General features: G+C 50.1%; 1 protein-coding gene across 13 annotated transcripts in view; it reads right to left on the reverse strand.

Moving 5' to 3' along the window:
• Positions 1–23,906, reverse strand: part of FAM120B (family with sequence similarity 120B) — a 105,378-nt gene that overhangs the window by 23,240 nt on the left and 58,232 nt on the right. For 8 of the 13 annotated variants that reach the window (XM_048225876.2, XM_026487993.4, XM_048225879.2 and 5 more), the window contains 4 exons: positions 8,371–8,577; positions 6,887–6,995; positions 5,046–5,138; positions 158–209 (listed from right to left, as the gene is read on the reverse strand). In XM_048225876.2, the coding sequence (XP_048081833.1) occupies positions 158–209; positions 5,046–5,138; positions 6,887–6,995; positions 8,371–8,577 (461 nt within the window). Of the gene's footprint in view, positions 1–157; positions 210–5,045; positions 5,139–6,886; positions 6,996–8,370; positions 8,578–23,906 lie in introns of those variants that run through there. The other 5 variants (XM_048225877.2, XM_026487997.4, XM_057310870.1 and 2 more) reach the window with 2 other exon arrangements.

The raw sequence follows: 23,906 nt of genomic DNA on the forward strand, positions 1-23,906 counted from the left end.
GCAAACAAGTTAACTTATTAGCCCCATGTCAGGATTCAACATCTGAATTCTGTGAAGTTTAGCAACTGATATGGAAGATTTATGTTATAAAGACAGATGCTTCACTTCCATCTTTGATAAAACTGATTTATCCTGAGGATATAAACGGTGCACTTACCCAGAAGAGGATGGGTATCTTCTCCAATGGTCAGGCTCGTATTGTCTATTTCCTGTGCCAAATAGATATGAAAACCAAAACTAAGTTAATTACTTTCTCTAAAATTCAAACAGAAAAAAGCTGCACATTTCTAAGTATGTATAAAAACAACATGCTGAGTTGTATTTGGAGGACAGCACTTTATTCTCTTTTCTTTTGTGGCCACTGTCATTAAAAGTTTGTTGCACAATTATTCCATTAGAGTAGGAAGCAATTAATTAAGAGGTGGCTCTGCTGGTGGAAGGAAGCAGTGTCCCAACTGGTCCTCCAAACGCCAGTTCCAACCACCTGCAGGTATCCAGACAGCCTCTGCTGCCAGTGACACTGGGAAATGGGTCTACATGTGCAGATGGCTCACGGAGGACACTTGGCCAAGGACGGAGAAAGCAATGTGGTTCTTTCTACAGCTAAGTGCAGAGCCCTCCGTCCCCGTCCCATGCAGCTGGCCACTTCTCGCCTTCCGCTACACAGGGAGTGTTGGGGGAGAACCAGAAGAGAGCCAGCCTGCCAGTAAAAAAGGTGGTTATTTTCACATTCAGAAAACACTTCCTACAAAGCTTTCCGTGCTTCTGCTTGACTGATGATGCCCACGCCTCTCCCGTGGCCTTTGTCGCTCAGCCCAGCGGCTGCCACAAGTGGGAGGCTGGCAGGGGCTCTGGCAAAGGGCTGGGTGGTGGGAGAGGGTCACACAGCAAGGCCAGAATGAGGTTTCCAGGCCTCACCTTTATCACAGATGATCAGAGACAGTTTTACAACAGCCCAGGCCTCCTACAGAATTACCACCGACAAGTGAAAATCTGAAGAAATCACAGGCAAATGTGATTTGTTACTGACTGTGGAATTTAACACATCATTTCTCACCAACAGCAAGGAAGAGGTTAAAATGTTCTCACTTTAGCTGCTTTGAAGTTCCCCACTGTAAGGAGGCAGGAACGCAGGGGGGGGGGTTCTCACCTCTGCTGGCCCAGGGTCCTCTCCCCAGTTCATAGGCCAGGAAGCAAATGCTTCACAGGGAGGCTGGTGCCCCCACAAGGGCCCTCAGCTCTAGTGCCTCTGGCTTCCCGGCCTGGCAGCGCGCACAGGGGCGGCGGCCACCACTGCTGCTACTCCTTCCCCCCCACACCCTCTTTTCCTCCTCCTCACCGGACCATCTCACAGCAATTCAATACACTCATTCTGAGGCATTTTTAGTTTTACTTAAACGAAGAATTTTGTCTGTTAACTCTGTCCAGGAAGTGTTGACAACTTTCTACTTAGACTACTTAAATATCTCTAAAAAATACTAAAATAGGAGATCAAATGTAGACATAAGACAGCAGAAAGTGTGTGGGCCCAGGAAAGATCCTATCACAGTGGTAAAACAGAAAAAGTCGATTACCTGACTTTAAACAATGTTCCAGTTCTAATAAGATTTTATGTGTGTGTGTGTGTGAACATGTATCTTACACAGAAATATCTGAAATTGGAAAACATACTGGCACCACCAATAAAATGTTTGTGAACATTTCTCCATGTGAGACAAAACACAAATGAGACATACTGCCTTTGTTTAACTACTGTCTTGTGGAAGACTTTTAATTTCTTACACCCCCACGCCCCAATTTTTTTTTTTTTTAATTTTTTGAGTGCAGTCGACACGATGTTACGAGTTTCACGTGGTCGACACAGTGGTTCAGCAAGTCTGTGCGTTCTGCTGTGCCCACCATGGAGTAACTGCCATCTGTCACCACACCCACCCTTAGGACACCAGTGACTGTGCCCCCGAAGCCTGCGTCGCATCCCCTAATTCTGAATCTGACTCTGACTCAGCGTCACCACTGCGATTCTGCTTTGACCTGAGCTCTTGCGAGGCACGTGTTTCAGCCCCGAGCCCCTCCTGCACCACAGTCCTGCCTGGAGGAGGGATTCCCTGCAAACCAAGCCCCTGGGAAGCAGCTTCAGGCTCTGCCTGCTGCATCTGTTAGGGTCTCCTTGCTTCTACAATAACCAGAAGAGGGAAGACATGCTTCCCGAGGCCTCGGACCTGGTCTGACAAACACCCCTAAGCGTTCCCAATGTTCCCTGAAATTCAGGGTGATCACATGCGTGGGGGGACACCTAGAGGCTCTGACACCTGCTCAGGTCAGGTCACTGGTGGCCGGTGGGTCCTGCCTGTGAGAACCCACAGCAGCAGGCTTCCTCTGGGAAAGAGGAGATTCAGGAAGACACCCTCCAACACTTACTGCTCTGAGAGGCTCGAATTCAAGGACCCAGTAGGGCTACTCCACCCAGCTTGCCTGGAGCCACAGAGGACTCAGAGCTGGCAAACACCAAAGGCTGCCCAGGCTGGATGTTGAAGACACGGCAGGGAGCACAGTTTAAGGAGCATCTAAGGGGAAGTGTGCATGCATACGTGTTGGCTGTGTGCCCCACCGCAGGCACACATCACAGCAACAGGCCACAGCTGAATGTGCCCACCTCCCTGGAGACTCATGGTGTCTCTCCCACCCGTTCCCAGGCTTAACCTGCAACCCACCTCACCCGGACTTTGTACTGTCTCAGCTTTCCTGACTTCCTGAGACCCAGCAGGAAGAAAAGAAGATAAGCCCAGGCCAAAGAGGATTAAGAGGAATGTCACCATTTCCCATCACACCAGGCCATCTGTGGGGGAACAGTGACAGCAGAGAGAGGGGCTGCTAGGGAAGCCTTTGTCAACTGCTCAGAGGAAACACAGGGAGGACCATGCACGTCCCATCGTGCCAGGCTGCCTGAAAGATGTGCAGCGTGCCTTCCCTCGCCCTGCTTTCCCAAGCTAGGTGGGTGCATTCTAACCCTCACCAAGAGGTGCCAGGGCTGTAGGTATCTGACAGCGCAGCTTCAAGGCTGACAGGTACCCAGGGTCCTGCTACTTAAATGTACTTGGGATGGGCTATCCAGACAGACAGGGCTGGGACCCCACTCTGCTCCCAGCCCATCACACACTTATATTTCAAACACAGTATTCATACCTAAATTCAAACCCTGTTAGTATTACAAAACAGGAGCTTTGTATTGAAGGTGTGCAGGCTCTGAGCTCTGTGGGGTGGGCTGGTGACTATGGGGATACCTGCCCAGAATGGACACATGGAGCACCTCGTCTGGAGCGAACTCCAGGGCTCTGACCAACGCTGCAAGGCCCTGGAAGGTCTGCTCCTCTGCTGTCTGCCAACTTCACCTCCTGTAAGCCTCCCTCTCACTGCCCCTTCCAGCCACAAACGGCAGCCTGGGGCCCTGCCTTCTGCGCACGCCCCTCCGTCAGGCGTCTGGCGGCTGCTCCCTCTCACCAGGCCTCTGCTAAAATGCCACCTTTCAGCAGGATTTTGTTGGACCCCTCAGTGAAGACCGCAGGGTGTGGGGGGGGGGGCGGGGAGACGTTCACTGTATGTGCATTTGTCCCGGCCCTCCTGGCTGCTGGAGGAAGGCCTGTCATTTGTAAGAAGATAGGAGCTGAAATTCTGCACTCTTCCCACGCAGCCCTAAGCTGCGGTGGACAGCCTATGCAGCAGGGCCACACGAGCACTCCTGCCCGTGCTTGCAGGCCCCAAGTGGATGGAAGGCGAAGGCACCCCGAGGGCCGCCCTCTCAGACACCCACTCACCGTGTGAACGCAGGGCCACAGCAGTGGCTGTCACAGTCTGATGCTAGCTAGCTGACAAACCCTCTTGTGTCCTCTGGGTTCCCTACTTCCAGTTTAATTCAATAAACTGCAATTCCTTCTACATTAAAAGCAATCTCAAAAATGGTTGAAATAACGGAGAAGGGATTTGCCCTAATCTCGTTTATGCTGTGCTGGCATCAACACTCAGGTGGTCTGGGTACAGTCACCATGTGCCCATCCTGGACAAGATGGACAGAGGGTGGGATGCTGCTACGTTCACTGGGTCAACCGTCTAGGAGCTTCAGGTGACAGTGGGTGGCAGAACTGGCGAGGTGGACTCAACACGTTACAGCAGGTGAAAGGGACACCCAGAGTGACTGTAAATCTTACAGAGCCAGGGAGGGGCATTTCAAAAACAGTCATCGTAAGCTTCATTCCTCACTGAGCTACACAGTGGAACCCGTTTTCTGCCAGAACAAAAGGAACCCAGAGGGAGACAGCCTCAGACTCCCCCTCAGCAACATCCCAAGTGATGAGATGCAGTGGCCACCAACACAGGCAGACTGAGACACGCAGCTCTGCTTAATGACGTAAGACTCGCTGTGCTTCAGGGTAATAATGTGAGTAATCTGCAAAACCTCTACACATTTTAGAGCTTGCAAAAAAACCCTAAATTTTAGGTTTGTTTATATTTGCAAGGATAAAATTGTAAATCTTAGGTAATATAAAAATCTCTACAGCGGGCTTTGAAAACTGCAAGGAATTTTGAATTTAAATACTGACGAGGTTTTCTCTGTATTTAAAATGTAAATTACTATGTATTAAATTCAGCTTTATGCATGAAAACTGGACACCTGTACTATACACCCAAAAAGTAAAGCATTCATTTTATTTCCTTGATCACCCAAAAGGGTCTTACACATACAACCCAAATCACAGAAAATATCAAAATGCTCTTTCTTTGTGAGAGGGGTGCACATGCATGAAACCTTTATAAGAGCCTTTTTCAGAGTAAATTATAAAAACAGGGTCTTGAACAGATGAATGAACTGACAGAAAACAAAGTGGCATGGAGCAGAGATAGACCGGCACTGAGCTTGGACATTCTCTGTCTCCACTTCACACAGCAATAGAATTAGAATGTCAGTGCGTTTATCTGTGGTCAGCCCTTCACCAGAAGCACGATGCCAAGACAATACCATCGTGAGCAGCCCGCGGCCGCCAGCCTCTTACCTGGTCCCTGGTCCCTCCAGTGCTGTCCTTGGCCTGCCCGGCTGTACCCGGAACTTGTCCTGTGGGAGCCAGATCCCTGCCTCCCCCACCTGCCTGTGGGGACACGTGATCAGCACGTTAGGAGGCTACCACATGCCTAACCCAAATGACACATTATGTCTAAGAGGGTAGCAAGGCAGCACCAGGTCTGCAGTTCTCAAACTTCCAGTTTCCTTAAATCATAGGGAAAGCCCACGAAAAATGTGGACTGAGGGGCCACAGCTGGGGTGGGGGGGTAGATGTCTGAATTTAAACACAATCCCCAGGAGACCCCGTGCAGGTGACAGACGAACAGCCTGGCAGACACTGGGCCAGAGCAGGGCCCTCGGCAGTCAGTTCTGACTGACCCTGCCTCCCGGGGGCACAGGCCCAACTCTGCAGGCCACCAGCGCTCGGGCTCTGGGTGAGTAGGAGTCCCGGGACTCTGAGAGCCAGACCAAGGTGTGCCCTCCTCCCAATTCTCCACACACTTAACCACCCTGAAGTTCCCTCTCCAAAATTCCTAAGCTGACACCTTCTACCACTTGTCTCGACTAGAATTTAACATGAGAAAGTCTGCCAGCTGCAGCTTTCAGCCTCCGGCCACCGCTCAGGAACCCATGGCACTGAGCATGCAGGACAGGCTACCAACCATTTTGTGGACAGGCAACAGAGGCAGAACACTGCACATCTATTTTGCAAATAAGCTCTGGCTTTGGGGTCTCAAATCCTGCCTATCCTCAGTTGGCAGGAGAAAGTCAAAGGGCAGACAGAAGGGCAGGACAAGGCGGGAGTCTGTGACTCCTGGGAAATGGGGAGGAAGCCCCTCTCCTACCCCCAGACTCTCCTTGGGGCAGGCCCCACACACAGCACCTGACAGTGACCTCACGACGTAAAGCCTCTCCGGAAGAGACCTGCGCGGCCAATGCCCAGCAGAGCCCCTGAAGACAGTCTGGGGGGTAGGAATCGGGGAGAGTTCTCTAAGCCGCCAAGGAAGGAGACGGAGCTGCTGGAGTGGCTGGCACAGACCCTAACCCAAGGAGGACGTGAAATGATTAATTCCTCAGAAGCTCATCCATAGACAGCCAACTTCACTAACAAAGAATCATCCGGTCAACAAGATAAACTGTTTCTCATCTATCACATTAGTTAGAACACCACACTGGTAAACGCGGCCAAGGGCGCCGTGAAGCTGTAAACAGATGAAGGTTTTTAGAAAACAAGTTGGCAAGATTTACCTAAATTTGACTGCATGTTGACCTATAACTCGTAAACTATGGTGCTCTATTTTAAGGAAATAACGTATATAAAATGAAAAGAAATGGAAGCCACTTCAGAGCTGGAGTGCTAAGCACAGGGGCACCGCTGTCACAGGGGAGTCTGGACAAGCAGAGCGCACGACCGCACAGCAGACTATCACGATGAGATAAAAGCACAGGAAAAACTGCAAAAACGCGTTACCCGTCAACATTTGTTCTCCTGACAGAATAAAGGTTATTTATATGTCCTTTTAACTGTTTCCTTTATAAGCTAAGTGTTATTATGAGAAGAAAGAGAGCTCCGGTCACTCAAACCAGCGCCATGCCGGCAGCGTCTGGCTGCAGGGAGCTCTGGAGAGGAGGTACGAGCCCACAGGGGAGCTCTCCGTCACGGGACGAGCAGGTGCGCCCTCTGGGAGACACCTTTCTCAAGGGGCCAGAACTGGAACTGTTAGGTAGCACCCAGCGTGTTACGTTTGTGTTTTCTCCCAATCTCGCCAGCCGGCTGCCGGCACCCTGCACCGTAAGGCCCGCCCTGGCGGAGATGGGGCCCGCGATGCCCACCTGGCTGGTGTGAGCGCCAGTGCTGCTTGCTGACGATGCGTCTGTTCTCCTTCACGCACGCCTTGCACACGACTGACTTCAGCGTGTGGAACTTGGTCAGCCGGGACCTCTGCAAACAGAGCAGACAGCGTGAGCAGTGTCAGGCCTGTGCATGCACTCAGGAGACACAACAGTGACCACGGTGTCCAAGGACACTGTTTGAGCATTTCCTTCAACACTGAAACTTAACAAGAGGTTCTCAGAAAACTGACATCCTTCCGAGTCCCTAGGGAGGTAACACCAGAGCCACATCCTTTCTGCTCTTCTGTAGGTTAAAGAGTCACTTCCAAAAGGTCTCTGAGTTCTGTGGTGACATCTGGGCCACGACCACACAGTCCATCCAAACAAACCTGGGCTGGTCATCTGGGTCCTCAGTCTCTCGAGCGGTGACACCTCAGGAGAAGCAGCAGCAGGGCGAGGGGCGGACCTGCCCCTCCGGGCCACTTCATTTACTGCTGACACACGGCCCCATCTGCCCGAACCTGAGGTCGCCCTGTGCGTGGCCGTAACATCAGACCCAGGACCACAACTGGGGGTTTGCAGACGGTGGCTGCCGTCTGCTCTGCTCTGACCCTTCATACTTCCATACACGGTGACAAGCCCGATCTGAGCAACACCCCCCCTTGTTACCCTGCTGCTGCCTGCACACGATACTGGCTGCTTCTAAATCCCAAAGGACGCCCTGGGTTTTTGTTTGGGTGAGGCACAGGGATGGCAGCATCTCTCCAAGTGTTTTCTATTTGATGCGAAGCTCAGCATGCTTTATCCTCACGGATGGTGACTGCTCCGTGGACCACAGGCTCTCGTGCATGCCTGCAGCTACTGTAACATTCTTGGCGGGGGCCTTCCTTGGAACCCTCCGAGGAATCAGGGAGCACTCATACACATGAAGCTGGACAATGCAGAGCCAACATCCCCAACTAAACCAGCAGTCTTCAGGGGATATTTTCATAAACACACGGTCATTATTCCTATTGAATCAGTCTGATGTCTGCAAAGGCACCTCTGGGGAAACACTCCTTCTTGATTCAAGAAGCGTAAGGGAGAGCAAGCTATAGGGGGCTCTGCTGGACTGTGAGGGGCGCTCCCGGCCGTCCCCCAGCAGGAGTTTGGGGACTCAAGCCCTATGGCGGTATTTTGGGAGAAGCTATGAGAGATGCTAACGCTGAAGCCTTAGGCCTCCCAACTCGTGTTTCTGCCATTCTGGAATAATGCAACCCTCTTTCAGAAGAGCAGTAATTTCAACCACGTAATCGACGGTCAGCGTTTAAACTGTAAAATTTCAAAGCCTGGGAACATGTGTCTCCCATGTTTGCTCTTCCCAGGAAAGTGACCACTGGGACAGACAGAACTGATATCTGGCCCAGGACTCTGAGCTTAAGGATGCATTTGAGCACCTGACCTCAAACCTCTTGTTTCTGAACGTGAAAACACCATGACCTCACATTTTGTTCCACGAGGGCCTCCACGGAATACCCCTTCTCTGCCTGCAGGTACTTCTGATGAAAGAGCTTTCCGTCAAATATGTTCCAGGGCATGAAGTCACTCATCCTCCAGGGGAAGCCGCACGCGCTGTTGACCAAGACCAGAGTGGTGAGGCCGCGGACCAGGAGGGAGCCAAGCTGCACGGCTCGGGGGTCGATGTAGTCAAGCTGTGGGTCGCAGACAGAGAATGGAAAGGAGTCATGCACGTGGGGAAGCAGACACCCTGTACCTCAGCGCTGCCCGGCAGCCAACAGGTGCTGTGCCCACCAGCCCCCCAGGGAGCCCCGCTGATCACAGGAACGTGAGGGGGAGCTGCATCACGAGTGTGCACGCTCACGCGCATACCCACTGGGCGCACCCCAGACGTTTGCCCAGGCCTGTGTACAACTCAGAACTGCCCCTTGACATGTCAAAGCTGCAGTCCACCAGGAAAAGCAAAGGAGGAGAAGCCAAGAGAGTACTGTTTGAGGTACTCGATAAGCTCACCATATTCTTAAAAGGCACACTCAGTTTTTCTAATTAAGTATTAATTATCTCACAGGCCTGATGAGTGGATAACTTTTTACAAATTAAGTCATACGAATACAAAATATTTCTTTTTGTTGTCAAACCTACCCTGACGTCACATATTCTCACTGTGCTGGGACAGAGAAGCCGCTACAGACAGGCTCTTGCAGCCACGTCTGCTTCTGGGATGCGGGGCCCATGCTGACTGCACACACGTGAATAGATAACCTAGCAAGTGTCCACCGAATCTCTCGGTGTCTGGTTGACCAAGGCTGCTCAAATTAAACGGTGGCTATTTTAAATGTCACTGCATATCCTATATAGTTTACAAAACCAAACTAAGCCACGAAAGAAGTCACAGACGTTTTATCCTCTTGATAAGGGTTCACTTCACTGATTAAAATAGAACTGATCACCATTTTAAGAGTTATTATGAACTGCAATTACCCCAGAGTTAATCTAAGGTTTTGTTTTTGTTTTTGTTTTTGTTTTTAATATTTTATTTGTTTATTCGACAGAGAAAGACAGCCAGCGAGAGAGGGAACACAAGCAGGGGGAGTGGGAGAGGAAGAAGCAGGCTCATAGCGGAAGAGCCTGATGTGGGACTCGATCCCATAATGCCGGGATCACGCCCTGAGCCGAAGGCAGACGATTAACCGCTGTGCCACCCAGGTGCCCCTAAGGTTTTTTTTTTTAAGACTTTATTTGTCAGAGAGGGAGAGAGGGAGAGAGAGAGAGGGAGCACAGGCAGGGAGAGCAGCAGAGGCAGAGGGAGAAGCAGGCTCCCCTCTGAGCAAGGAGCCCGATGCAGAACTCGATCCCAGGACCCCGGGATCATGACCTGAGCTGCAGGAAGATGCTTCACCGACCGAGCTACCCAGGCGCCCCAATCTAAGGTTTAATGAAAGCATGTCTTGTCAGCACAACTTTTTATATCATCCTAAAAAGAGCAAGAACGGAACAGGTCTGTGGGGCTGAGGGGGCACTGAGTAATTACAAGTGGATGTCTTCACTGCCTCTGCTCTGCAGGCACCTCCAGGTGAGGCCTGTGCTGGCTGGCCGCTCCCCACCACGCTAGGTGCCCCCGCCCCCCGCCCCGGCCGTGCCCTGCAGCACTCTCCACCGTCCCACTGTGTGTCGAGCTCCTGCACTTCCCCATCACTGTCTGTCTACAACTGCACTGTCCAAGCCAGGAGCCAGGAGCCATACGTGATATCTGAATTTAAATGAACCAAAATCAAATACTCAGTTTCTCAGATGCTCTAGCCACATTTCAAGGGCTCAGGGTCACGTGTGGCTCAGCCCTCCTGTGTGGACAACGCACCACGGGATTAACTTGACTCTAGAACGTCGCATCTTCTCTACCTCCTTCCTCCTTGCAAACTTCAAGCAGCCCTGAGCTTCCCCACCCCGGCCCCATCACCGTGGGCCCTGGCCCCAGCACTCAGACCACAGTGACTACTCAGCATCAGACTAGCCTGTGGGAAAGGTGCCCTGATACAGATGTTATGTATTTTCTCCGCATACTGGGGGCACTTCTCTAATTTGGTAGATTTTTCTGTAACGGAATCAATTCTTTTTTTTAAAGATTTTATTTATTTATTTGACAGAGACAGCCAGCGAGAGAGGGAACACAAGCAGGGGGAGTGGGAGAGGAAGAAGCAGGCTCCCAGCGGAGGAGCCTGATGTGGGGCTCCATCCCGAGCACCAGGATCACGCCCTGAGCCGAAGGCAGACGCCCAACGACTGCGCCACCCAGGCGCCCCGGGAATCAATTCTTGTTCACATCTTGTGTTCATCCCTTCTATACCCGTTTGTTTTAAAGTAAATTACAAGCGAGGAGTACCACCCCCAAAGCATGGATCCCATGTGTCCCACGTAAGCTTCCACAAGCCGTGCAACCAACACTTACGCCACAGAGCGCATGGTGCTGGCATCACAGAAGCCCCTGCTGGCCTCCCTGCCACCCTCACCGCCCTGGAAAGGAAGCACTAACCAAACTCTCAAGCTGTAACAAACGGTTTCACATGCCTGTGAATGTACAAGAACGATCAGGCAGTGTATGTACTGCTGTCTCTGTCTTCTTCCGGGGACGCTCCTCGTGAAGCTCTTCACACCGTGAGCAGCGGGCTGTCCCCACTGTCCTAGCGCACGCCACCACACATGGACTTCCCACAGGGAATGCTTGGATCCTATGCATGACTAGGGCTTACGGACACCTAAAACGGGGAGTCTTCTTCAAGTTAGGTTCTTTCAGAAATTTTGTGCCTGTCAATGTAGAGGTCTTGTACAGCTTGTTTTTTGCTATTTCATTTTCTTTTGATTTTAGTGTAAACATAAAAAAATTGGGGGTTATTTTTTACTTGCTATTGTTTTACAGAATACATTTAGGTTGTGTATGCTGACTTTGTATCTAGCCCCTGTTAAGTTTGGTTACTAATTCTAAGGGCTGCTGTGTAGATATGATTTTCCATTTATACAATCATGCCATCTGTCAATGGTAGTAAGTTTTACTTCTTCTAAACCCTACACCTTATATTTCTTTCCTCGGACTGCTCTTCTTGCTAAGGCTCCCCGTTTAAAGAAGGTACCCCTGACTCACTCCCACTAGAGAGGAAAGTCTTTCAATATTTCACCATTAATATGATTTCTGCTGATTTTACTCTTTCCTACATTAAGGAAGTTGCCCTCTAGTCTGAGTTTACTGAGAGTTTTTATTATGAACAAGCTCTCAGCGTTTCTCCTTTTCAAACATATTCATTTAATGCTATAAATTTCCTTCTAAGAACAGCTTTTGGCTTCATCTGCTAATTTCAATATGACTATTTTCACTGTCATTCAAATTTGTCATTCAAATTATTTTATAATGTCTATTGTGATTTCTATTTGCAACCATGAGTTAGAAATATACTATTTAAATTCAAGTGATTGGGAGTTTTAATTTTTGTGTTATTGTTGGCTTCCAGATCATGTCTACCGTGGTCAGAAAGCAGACAGACGGCCTCAGTGGTCTCGCGCTGGCTGGGCCACCAGGACTGTCACGCGGTCTGTGTCAGCCACCCCTGTGCGCACTGTCCTGTGACTCTGGGAGTGGCATCTACACGCACACGAGGTCATGTGTTCGCTGTGCTCGCAGACTCTGACCCTTAGTGATTTTCCCTCTGCTCCATGCTCTGCAGAGGGACGGCTTAAAGCAGCACTCAATAAACTTTTTCTTCAAGGGCCAAGACGGTTAAGACACCAGGCTTCGCCAGCCCTGTACAGTCTCTATTGAATGTTGTTCTTTTTAGGAAATAACACTTTAAAACTGTAAAAACCATTCTTAGCTTGCAGGATGGTACAAAAACAGGCTGTGGGCTGGATCTGGCCTACAGGGCCATCGTTTGCTGAGCTCTGTTGCCACTGTAGTGTTTCTCTTTGCCGTCCTGGCAATCCTCATTTCAAATATTTCTGAAGCTGCCCATGCTAACTACCCAGTTAGAGAGTCAAGACACGCTCTTGACCATCATCTCTCTAGTAAAGAGTCCACTTAAAGTCCACTTTTTCTTATCTAGTCACAGCAATTCCTTAGGGTGAGTGCACAGCTCACCTCTGTCCTCCTCTTCAGATGTCCTGGTGTCCCTCCCTTCTGGGTGTGTGTCTGGTAGGCAGCACAGGGTTGGTTTGGGATTTTTATTTTGCAGTGATGCTGCAGAGGCTGTACGGAAGGTCCCATGACGCACCCTCACCCCCAGTGCTAAGACCCTACGTTCCACAGTGCGGCATCAAGACCAGGAGACAAGCCCTTCCACATGCACGGATGTGTGTGATGTCACACACACCATCTGCATCACCACCACCACCACCATCAGATACAGGGCCTCCCTCATGCAGAGCCTGAGTGGTACCCTGCCCCGCCCCACCCTCCATCTCTCCAAACGTGGCATTCTGAGAGTGTGGCCATGTGGGGACTGGCTTCCTCACTCAGCACAACCCTCCGAGATCAGCTCATGCTTTTGTGTGTGTCGGGCCGGCCGTGAGTGACTGCACAGTGCAGACGGCCAGCTGGTTTGAGCGTTTGTCTAGTTAAAGACGTTGTTCTTGTTCCCAGCTCTTGCTGTCACACGTGCAGCTGCTGGGAATGCTCACGTCCAGGTCTGCTGTGAGCAGAAGTCTTCATTTCTGTGGGACAAAGGGCTAGGAGGGGGACTGTTGAGACATGCAGTAAGTGCATGCTTAGTTTTTAGGGAGCTGACGCACCTTCCAAAAGGAGTCCCACTGCTGCTTAGGAGACTGGTGTGCAAGGACCCCATTCTCCTCGCGGGGGCTTGCCAATGTTTTGGCTGTTCTGATACATGCAACGCAGCCCCTCGCTGAAGCTTTAACGAACGCGGAACAACTTTCCACGTGCTTGTTTGCCAGGCAGACATCTTTTTCAGTAAAATGTCTGTTTGTGTCTTTTGCCCACTTTCTAAGTGGACTGTTTGGTTTTTATTACTGAGTTTTGAGACTCCTTATATTTTCTACTTAGAAGACCTCTGTCAGACATGTGTTGGTAAATATATTCTCCCATTCAGTAGCTTGTCGTTTCCTCATTTTTACAGACCAAATATTTTTTTAAAAATTTTTTATTATGTTATATTAGTCACCATACAGTACATCCCCGGTTTCTGATGTAAAGTTTGATGATTCATTGTTTGCGTATAACACCCAGTGCTCCATGCAACACGTGCCCTCCTTACTACCCATCACTGGCCTATCCCGTTCCCCCACCCCCCTCCCCTCTGAAGCCCTCGGTTCGTTTCTCAGAGTCCATAGTCTCTCGTGGTTCATTCCCCCTTCTAAATGTTTTTAATTTTGATGAAGTCCAGCTTATTGATTTTTTTCTTTTATGGATCATGCTTTTGATGTGAAGCCCAAGAACTCTTTACCGAGCCCTAGATTCCAAAGTTTTCTATTTTTACCCAAAAGTTCTAGAGTGGTACCTCTTGCATTTAGCTTGGTGATCTACTTGAGTTACTCTTTTGCATGAATGGTGAGGTTAAGGTCACGACCCCTTTTTTTGTCTGTGGTTGTGCAACTGCTCCAGCACAGCCTGTCCACGAGAGTTCTGCACTTCGCCAAAATTGGGCGGCAATACCTGTGTGGTTCCGCTTCTAGTTCTCTGCTCGGTTCCACTGACCCATGCGTCCAATCCTTGGCCAACCCACAGTCTTGGTTCGTGTAGTTACCCAACAAGCTATATTATCAGCCATATTAACAAGCTATACTCCTCCCATGTTAGTCTTCCTTTTCAGAACTGTTCTGGCCGTATTTTAGTTCTTTTACTCTTCCATATAAACTTTAGAACAACCTTGTCCTATCGATAACAACAAAAAACCCTTGCTGGGATTTTGCTAGGAATTGTCCATCAGTTTGGAGAGCAGGGACCTCTCTCCACTGTGCAAAGACTTATAGCCCGTGAGCATGGTGTGTCTGTCTCTCCATGAACTCAAGCTTAAGCTGACTTCTTTCACCAGCATTTTGTAATTCTTGGGGCACAGATACTATACATGTCTGTTAGGGTTACACCTTGGTAATTCTTTGTGGAACCATGTAAGTGGTGGTATATCTTTTAAATTTTAGTATAGAGAGATGCAACGGTGGTCTTTTTGTTTGTTTTTATGTCCGTCTCCAGCCTGAGCTCTTGCTGAACTCTCACTAGCTTTAGGAGTTTTTTGATGGATTCCTTGGGATTCTCTGTGTAGAGAATCATGTCATCTGCAAATTGGGACTGTCTTTCTGTCCCTCGGTGATCTGCATGCCTTTTAGTTCCTTTCCCTGCCTCAGTGCACAGGTCACACCTGCCTGCTCCGTGCTCTTGAGAGGGGTGGTGTGAGCAGACATCCTGGCCTTCGTCCCCACCTCAGGGGGAGGCACGCGGCCCTTCACTGGTGTGCATGATGTCAGCTGCCAGGGATCTCGTAGATATTCTTTATCAAGCTGAAGAAGGCCCCTTCTCTTCCTATTCTCTGAGTTTTTATCACGAATGCGTACTGAATGTTGTGAAATGTTTTTTTCTGAATACTTGATATGATCATGTGATTTTTCCTCATTAGCCTATGACAGAATTACAGAGACAGGCTTTTGAATTCTGAACTAGCCATGCGTCCCGGCAGTAAACAATCCCACTTGGTCATGGTGTATACTTCTTTTTACACCCTGCTTCGTTTGATCTGCTAACATTTTGTTAAGGGTTTCTGTATCTATGTTTATGAGGGACACTGGCCTGACATGTTCTTTTTCTTGTAATTCATTTATCTGGTTTTGGTATCAGGGTAATACTGGTCTCGTTGGGAAGTAGTCCATCTTCTTACATTTGCTGGAAGATAGTGTGTAGAACTGACATTAATTCTCTGGATGCTGATAAATGATTGAGTGAAACCAACTGGGTTACAGGTGTATTTTGGAGAGTTTTAAAAACTATGAATGCAATTTCCTTAACGGTTATCTGGCTGTCTACAATCTGTTAGATGATGGGTGGACTGCAGTCATTTGTGCCTTGGGGGATCTACTCTACTACATCTAAGCTGCTGGATTTGTGTGTGTACAGAGTTGCCTGGAGCATTCCCTTCACCCTTGTGCTCTTGGCGGGGTCTGTGGCAACACCCTGTCTACTCCTGACTGCGGCCAATTATGTTTTTTCCTTTCTTATCAGGCAAATACTCTGTAGCAAAAGTGGTTCCCAATTCTTGGCTGACCTTCACGGACTTCTGGTTTTCTATAATCTTCACTCAATAATTCTTTATGACCTTTTTAGCTATCTGATACTTCCAGATTTTTTTAATATATTTTTTAGGTTTTCTATTTGTCCTCAACAGGAAAATCCATCTGGACTACCTCAGTCTCCCACTCCTGAGGGCAGCCCCAGCACACTTTGTCTCTTCAGCCAGGGGTCTCAACATTTTCATATCATAAATATTTTTGGCAGTCTGGTGAAACCTATGGATTCTTTCTCAGAATACCATTAAATACATACAATAAAATAACAGGCTTATAAAAGAATTAATTATAATGAAGTATAGTTTTTAAAAATAACACAAATTTATGATATAGGAATTTACTCACTTCTTTGTGTATCTTTAAATAATAAGAGAGAGTAGTGGGTGTAATAACTAATCTGGAGACGAGGATGACAGGAAAGGACACACACGGACTTCTCCACTAGAAGGTGACATCGGATCCTCTGTGATCCCTACTGGTGACACAGCCACAGCTGCTGCTATTATTACTAGGATTTGTGGACTCTCTCATAAAGGAAAGAATGAATTTCAGTTAGAAGTTGGTGAAAATAAAGATGTATTTTTTTTTCCTGTTCCAGTTCATACGCTCTTATTTCAAGAAGCCTTAAAATTATATCCCATGTACAACAGCAATTCTGGGTATGACAAAAATAAACACACGCGGTGGCAGGTGAGCACTTTAAATAGATGGGCCACAACCCTGCGGCCCGTGCTTGCTTTCCTTAGCCTCACGCAGTCTTTGCTGGAGGGTTTGCAAAGTGTGTTCATTGAGGATAATTCCACAAACAGACATCGGCATTTTTGGAACCTCTAGTACAGTTTTAATTATCAGGTACTAAAAATAAACCCTAAACCAAGAAGAACACATTAAACCAGAAATAAGGTCAGGGTCTTAAAGGGCTGGATTTGCTGATAATTTCATTTCTCAAACATAATCACTTCCCTTTGGATCCCAACTTTAGGGGTTAACTGTTCTATCCTCAAGGCTTCTCTGCTGCCCAGAAAGGGCCGTGCCCGCTCTGGTGTGGGGGTCAGGAAATACCACGTGAGCCCCTACAGACGACGCACAAGGCAGGTGGTACTGAAGGAGGGAACTTCCTTCTCCTCCCTCGGGTGTACATACCCATACCGTCACTCTGTGAACAGCCCCTGTCACTCTCTCTCCCCAAGCTCCCCAACTCTCCAGGCCCCACCGAGGGGAGGGGTATCTCACCCTCTCTGGCCTCAGTCCCTGCCCCCCACTCTTCAGAAGCTGTTCCAGGTTCAAGTCTAGCACGCATGTCGTCTTTTCTCCGGGTGGCCCCCTACGCCTGGGCGCTCTGCCCCCTGTGCACCCGTCTTCTGTTCAAGCTCTCTGCTGTCCTTCATGAGGGTGTTCTCAGGAACCCCCTAGCTGACATCCTTTTGCTACGCCTCTTTCTTCTCCCTGTGTTGATAAAACCCAATGGGCTCACGTTTCCAAATCCATCTCCAACGCCAACTCTCCCCAAGCTTCAGACCTGTCCAGACACACATTGCACATGCGCCCTCCCCAAACTGAGCTCGCTCTTTATGTCTCACCTCGGACACCCAAACCAGGAAAATGGGATCCCCACACCCGGGTCATCTACCTCAGCCTGTAAGCATTCCCTGAACCCTGCCAAGCCTGCCTCCTGAACAGGTCTCATCCTCCGTCCCACCTGCGGCAGCCCCCGCACCCCTGTGCTAGGCCCCTTGCCAGACCCACTGTCTCCACCCCATGACCTGTTTGGGCCGGCACATGTGGCCCCTGGAGGTCTGCCTGTCAATTTGCTGCCCAAGCCCCCTCCACACACAGGCAGGGGAGTCCCAGCTGTGACCAGACCCACCTCTTCAGTCTGTAAGCTGCACAACGAACCCAGCTAACTTCTTTGCTCTCTTCTGAGGCACTCCTGTCCTTACCCTATTCTCACCTAGGATCCATCAAATTCCACCCAGGGGCAAATGCCTGGAGGAGGAGGAGGGGACAGGAATGCCCTCCCATCCCAGGAGGGCTGCTGCTCACCACAGTCACACTTCCACTGAACCCACCCTTCTGGGACGACCTCCTCCCTTTCCCTGCGCCCCCAGGACAGGTCTGACAGAGTCAGTGTTCCAATTTCTACTGAATGAGTGAGTCTGCCTCTTAAATACCAGAACATGATACACAGTGTATTTACTTCTCTATCAACCGCTGCTGCCCTACAAATGGACAAGTAGAGGGTCTTTATCGGGAGAATGGGTTGACTCCACTTCCTAACACGATGCCTGTGTACAGGACAGAATCATGGCCTTCCTGTGCGCATGCTGTGTGACACAGGGCAAGCTGCAAGTGCACACACGCTGGAGGCCACGGTATGCCCCAAGCCGAGGCGCACGCTGTTAAGAACAGTGCACGCTCCTGACAGCTGTGCTGTGCCAGCTTCCATTCTGGAAGGAGACCCTGCTGTCTATATGTGTGCACGCGGTAAGCGCTCCACAGTGAGCTCTCCCTTGGCGCAATGCTGAAATAGCAAACTCCAGGCCGGGACACTGGTCACAGCAATGGCCCCACCAAGGACAGGCTCCACACTAACACCTTAACCGCAGCTCAGGAGTGGCCCAGGTACCACAGCTGCTGCAGGAAGAGCCGAAGCTGGGAGTCCCCCATCCCAGCCAAGGGACTGTGAGCCATCACGTACCTTCTGCGGGTCCCAGTGGTCTCACGTGGTGCCAGGGGATCACCGGGACTAACGAGCTGCACACACACTGCAGACGTGTAGGCCCTGCCCTCAAGGAAGTGAAGTGTAATGGAATAAAGACAGATTTGACACCAGAACATGACCTACTCATGTCCTCCAAAAGGCCTTCAAAAGCAAAGCTCTCTAACAGCTTGAAATACTAAGTCATGATGCGCCGTGAGGACAGAGGAAATGGAAGGTAGAACGGTGCTATCTGCAGTTCCTCCCGGAGACGACTCGGGCAGCAGTGCACGTCACTACGCACTGAGGGATGGCAACCAGAACGTTTGCTCTGGAAAAATACCCAACCCCAAATGACATTACAATGTGCTGAACTTAGAGCTGGGCATTTTTTAAGTGGAAACAAAGCCTCAGCTACGAACACCGTCCCCCGTGGCCCTGTCAGTGACAGTCGGGACCTGTCAGGTCCTGGTGGTGCCAGCGAGGAAATGTGTCCCACCTCGGGCAAAGTGAGTGGCTGAAACAGAGCCCCTGGGGGCCCCACCGGTTTACCCCACTTCCTCAATATATTGACTTTCTCCTTTAGGCTCAGGTGAGCTACACTGGTCATGCTGGGCCCCACCTCCCAGCTTCCAAGTAACTTACCCCTTCACTGCCCCACCCCGGAGAAGTGAACATGTAACCATGTCAAAGCAGGTGCAAGAACCAACACAAGACTCTGGCCTCAAGCCCAGTTACGTGGCCCTGGGGTCACAGGACGGGGTGACACCACCAGTGCTTTAGGGCACTTTTTGTTTAAGAAGCTGTATGGGCATTAATCCAGTTTCCTAAACACAGCTTTCTTCTCCCACCCCCAACCCCGCCTCCACCATGCGTGCTCTCTCTCTCCTCTCTGGTGTTTTTTTGGAAGGGAGGCAGGGGCAGAGGGAGACAGAGAATTCCAAGCAGACTCCACACTCAGTGTGGAGCCCAACGCAGGGCTCGAGCTCATGACCCCAAGACCACAACCTGAGACAAAATCAAGAGTCAGACACCCAACTGACTGAGCCACCCAGGCGCCCCTGCCCTTCCTGGCTCTAAATATAAGCAAGGGTAGAAAACCCCGGGAGATTAAAGGACACACGGCACACGGAGGCACAGGCAGAGGTGGTGCTCGAGCCTGAGTCCCTTGGCTAGTTCACGCGGATCTGGCACTGCCACATGCAATCCTAGCGATGGGCTCACGTCAGGAGCAACTGGCACGTCCGCGGTGCTTCCCTGTGCTTCTCCACGTCTGGGAGACAGAAAATAGTATTTCTCAGCCATGTCTGCCTTGTGAGTTTACTTTTCTAATTATAATGTACGGTTTTCAGAGAACAGACCATACCATTCCTCCTCGACAAGTCTATTAAGGAAGAGGCTGAAGATGCACGGAAGACAGAGTGGAGAGACTGGGGCCTGTGGAAGCTCGACGACCAAGATCACTCCCCTGTCACTCAGTGAACACAGAAAAGAACAAGGGGAGAGCAGAGCGTGGTCACAGGCTGTAGGCCTAACATCAAGCTCTGAGGTCATCTTCCAGCAAGAGAAATCCCACGGCAGCTGTTCCTCTTCCTCAAGAAGAGGCGCTGAGGGGACACCCAGGGAGCCCCGGTCAGCATGGCCAGACGGCTGGGCCTGGCTCCAGGCTAGCAGTCATCCACAAGCATGGGTGAGTTCCATGTGGCTAACAGGTGAGGCATTACAAATAAAATTTATAAAGACAAGCAACCCATATTTTAGAAATAGTCAGGTGCTTTGGAGTAAAGACGAGGAGGAGCCGAGCCTTGCAAGATTCCTGCCCAGGTGATGGAGCGTCTGATGGGGACCAGAAACTGGAAAAACCAGGTCCAACGTTCCAAAGCTTCACAGGAAATAATGAAGAGTAAACGGCTCGACTGGTGGTGTTCCTTCGCCAAGGAATGTCCATTAACTGGGGCTTATCAGCAATTATGCAAAATGACATTTAAATGGAACAAAACTACCATTCTTGGCAAGCTGCAGCCCCTGAGCCAACCTAAACTCAGCTTAAGAGAGCGTGGCTCCAGGGCGACTGTCCGATGAGCACGTGGAATCCCACCTGGGTGGAGGACAGCACTATTAGACAGAACAACAAGAACTTGCAGGTCAGGTTTCAGAGGCTCTACGCTGAAGGTCCCGCTCACTGGTAAGGTCCCCTGGTTGTAGTGAGGCACAATCGTACAAAGTAACCCTCAAGGACACTGCGTGGACCTTGACGGGCAGGGCTGGGATCCACTCACGCCCGGCTGTTCCTCGGCCCTCCTGAGTCGGGACAGTTGGCGGGCCCTGCAAAGTGGAGGAACAGCACAGCAGGTCTGCCTGACCCACATGGGAGCCTCCGAGAACCCAGCAGAGGTTCAACGTGCCAGGCTGCTCACTGTGTGTGGTGACACCTGTCACCGAGGCCCCTCACTGCGCATACGGCAGGGACTTTGAAAACACTTGTTGAATCTAACACAACATTGTATGTCAGTTACAGGCCAATAAATAAAAAATAAAAATAGTTGTTGAATTTACATGTAAACAAATAATGAAAAGTCAAGACCGTATGTTTCTCCTAACGCACAGGGGCAGGGATGGGAAGAACCAACACTGTGCCAGTGACAACAGCAGGGCCAACCCTTCCACGGCACCTGCCTTGAGACATCGAGCACATTCAGACCCAGTGCCTCGTTCGTGTCACATCACTGTGTGAGAGGTGCTCTTCGGACGTGGACAGACGCCTGCACAGAGGAACAAGACAGCAGGTGCTCAGTGCCCCAGCGCTCTTGTGCACAGGGTCTGGCTGCCAGCAGCACCCTGGACACATCCCTAAAATGTCCACACTAGACGCGACATGCACAAAAAGATGCTCTCCACCCAACTGAGCTGCGGTGCTATCCCAGAAGTGCGGGGGTCAGCAGGGCTGGGGGCTCGAAGCTCCAGCTGCCCTCCCGACATGCCCCTGAGGTTCAGAACTGACGATCACACACAACAAACAAGAAAAACAACTTCTCTGTGTCTTCTGAGGGCTTACAGAAAGGACCCAAGAGCAGAGAGAAGAGAAAGCACAGCCAAGTGTAAAGTCGTGAAGACCGGAAACAAGTTCAGGTACCTGAGGAAACCACGATGGGAACTGCACAGCACGTGAGCATCCTGTGGCGTGTGGCCTCCTGCTGCCGTGGGCAAGCACACCGCTCACCACTCTCCCTGCCCCATCCCCTCTCCAGTCTGAGCCACAGAGCCCACGGGGCATCCCACACCATCCTACGGCTCCAAAGATGGGCTCAGTTAAACCCCCACTGGTCTCCCCTCCTATATCATCACACATCATGGCAACACGTCCACCCAGTCAACCCACAACCACCACGAGATTATACAATTCTACTCAAAAGTGTAAAATTACAGAAAGAACCAGATTTAAAAGAATGATAAAAGACTAATCTTTGTAAGAAACACAGCGAGATAATATTTGAACTATTAGTCACAACTGCACCATTCTTCCCCTTACTGCCTGGACCTCTAGTCACCTAAGACATCCTACAATCAATACATGGGAGCAACAGAGAGTAAAATCAAGTTCCGGCTTCTGCCTTTCAAAAGTCTGGCCCCCGGGAGAGCTTTAGAGGCTCAGATTTGCCACAGGCATGAAGTGTCAGAGCAAGAGCGAGGAGACAGGACCCATAGGTCAGGAAGAGGAGGGGCACAGACTGCCCCCCGCGCCCACAGCAGTGCATGAGCTCTACAGGGCACCCATGTCCTGTGGGCCGGTACTGTGATCCAGAGTACAGACAGCAGGACAAGGACATCTCAGAGACATCCATCCCCCTCAACCCTGGGTACATTTCTGCCAACCTGAGTATGGGTTTTGAAAAACAAAGGTTAGATGGAAATTATATCCTTAGATTTGTTTCTGCTACAGAAAAATAAATTTTATTTGAACATTCTGATTCATGAAGACAAAATACTTTTTTTTTTAAAGATTTTATTTATTTGACAGAGAGAGAGAACACAAGCAGGGGGAGTGGGAGAGGAAGAACCGGGCTCCCAGCGGAGGAGCCTGATGTAGGGCTCGATCCCAGGACCCTGGGATCACACCCTGAGCCGAAGGCAGACGCTTAACGACTGAGCCACCCAGGCACCCCGAAGACAAAATACTTCTACAAGCACTCTAGCCTAAACATAAATACAGTGACTGATAAAAGTATTAAGCAAATCAAAATCTGAGTACCAACAATGCACAAAGGTTCCATAAAAGTTATAAAAAAATCCGCTAGCTGATCAAAATGGAGTCCTCACTGAGGAGTTAAGATGGTGGAGGAGTAGGGGACCCCTTTTTCAGCCAGTCCCCTGAGTCCAGGTGGATAGGTACCAGACCAGCCTGAACATTCATGGAATCAGCCTAAGACGCAGGAAGATACATCTGGATCTCTACAAATGAACATCTCTAGCGCTGAGTATTGAGGTACGAAGCGGGGAGCCGTGAAACCACGCACGGATATTGGAAGATAAAGGGAAGGGGAAGGGAGCCGCCGCATTTGGGCACCGGGAAGCGGTAGCCACCTGCACGGGGGAGCAGGTGGACTCGCGGGAGAGCAGACTGAGACCGTGAGCCGGGGGAACACGTGCGACCAGACTGAAACGGAGCTCCGGTGCGCTCACTGGAACCAGACTGAGACCGGGAGATCCGGGAGCGGCTGGTGGTGTTAGAAACACGAAGGACAGAGACACGCCGGCCCTGGAAGTGAGGGCTGGGACACCGGGTGTGGGGCACACATCCAAGGATGCTGCAGGGTTGAGCAGCACCAACAGTAACAGTGGCCAGAACATCAGTGGAGAACGGTCCACAATCCCTCTGTTCTGAGATAGAGGCTGAGATTCGGCCGCTGCTGCTCTGACTCTCAGAAGAGGCACAGCAAACCACCAGGAAAAAGCCGCCAGAGAACAAACGCCTGGAAACACAGGCTCACAGGGTGACCATCCCCATCCCCCCTCGCAGGGGACACAGAGACTCTACCCAAACAGGGTTGCCTGAGTATCGGCGCAGCAGGCCCCACCCCCAGAAGGCAGGCTGAAAAATCAAGAACCCCACATCACTAAGATCCCTATAAAACAAGGGTGCACGGCCTGGGTCCCGGTCAATAATTTGGGCTCTGGACAACCCCGCAACCTCTCCTCATCAGAATGACGAGAAGGAAAAATCCCCCCCAGCAAAGAAAAGAAAATGAGTCTGTGGCCTCTGCCACAGAACTAATGGATATGGATATAACCAAATTATCAGAAACGGAATTCAGAGTAACAATGGTCAAGATGATGTGTAGACTTGAAAAAAGTATTAACAAAAATGTTAATGAGAATATAGAATCTCTAAGGGCGGAAATGGAGGCGAACCTGGCAGAAATTAAAAATTCTATGAGCCAAATGCAGTCAAAACTAGAGGGTCTGACAGCCAGGGTGAATGAGGCAGAAGAACATATCAGCGAATTGGAAGATGGGTTAGTAGAAGAAAAAGCTAAAATAGAATCTGGACTC

This window comes from Ursus arctos, unplaced genomic scaffold (genome assembly GCF_023065955.2).
Source record: "Ursus arctos isolate Adak ecotype North America unplaced genomic scaffold, UrsArc2.0 scaffold_13, whole genome shotgun sequence".
NCBI classification, from domain to species: domain Eukaryota; kingdom Metazoa; phylum Chordata; class Mammalia; order Carnivora; family Ursidae; genus Ursus; species Ursus arctos.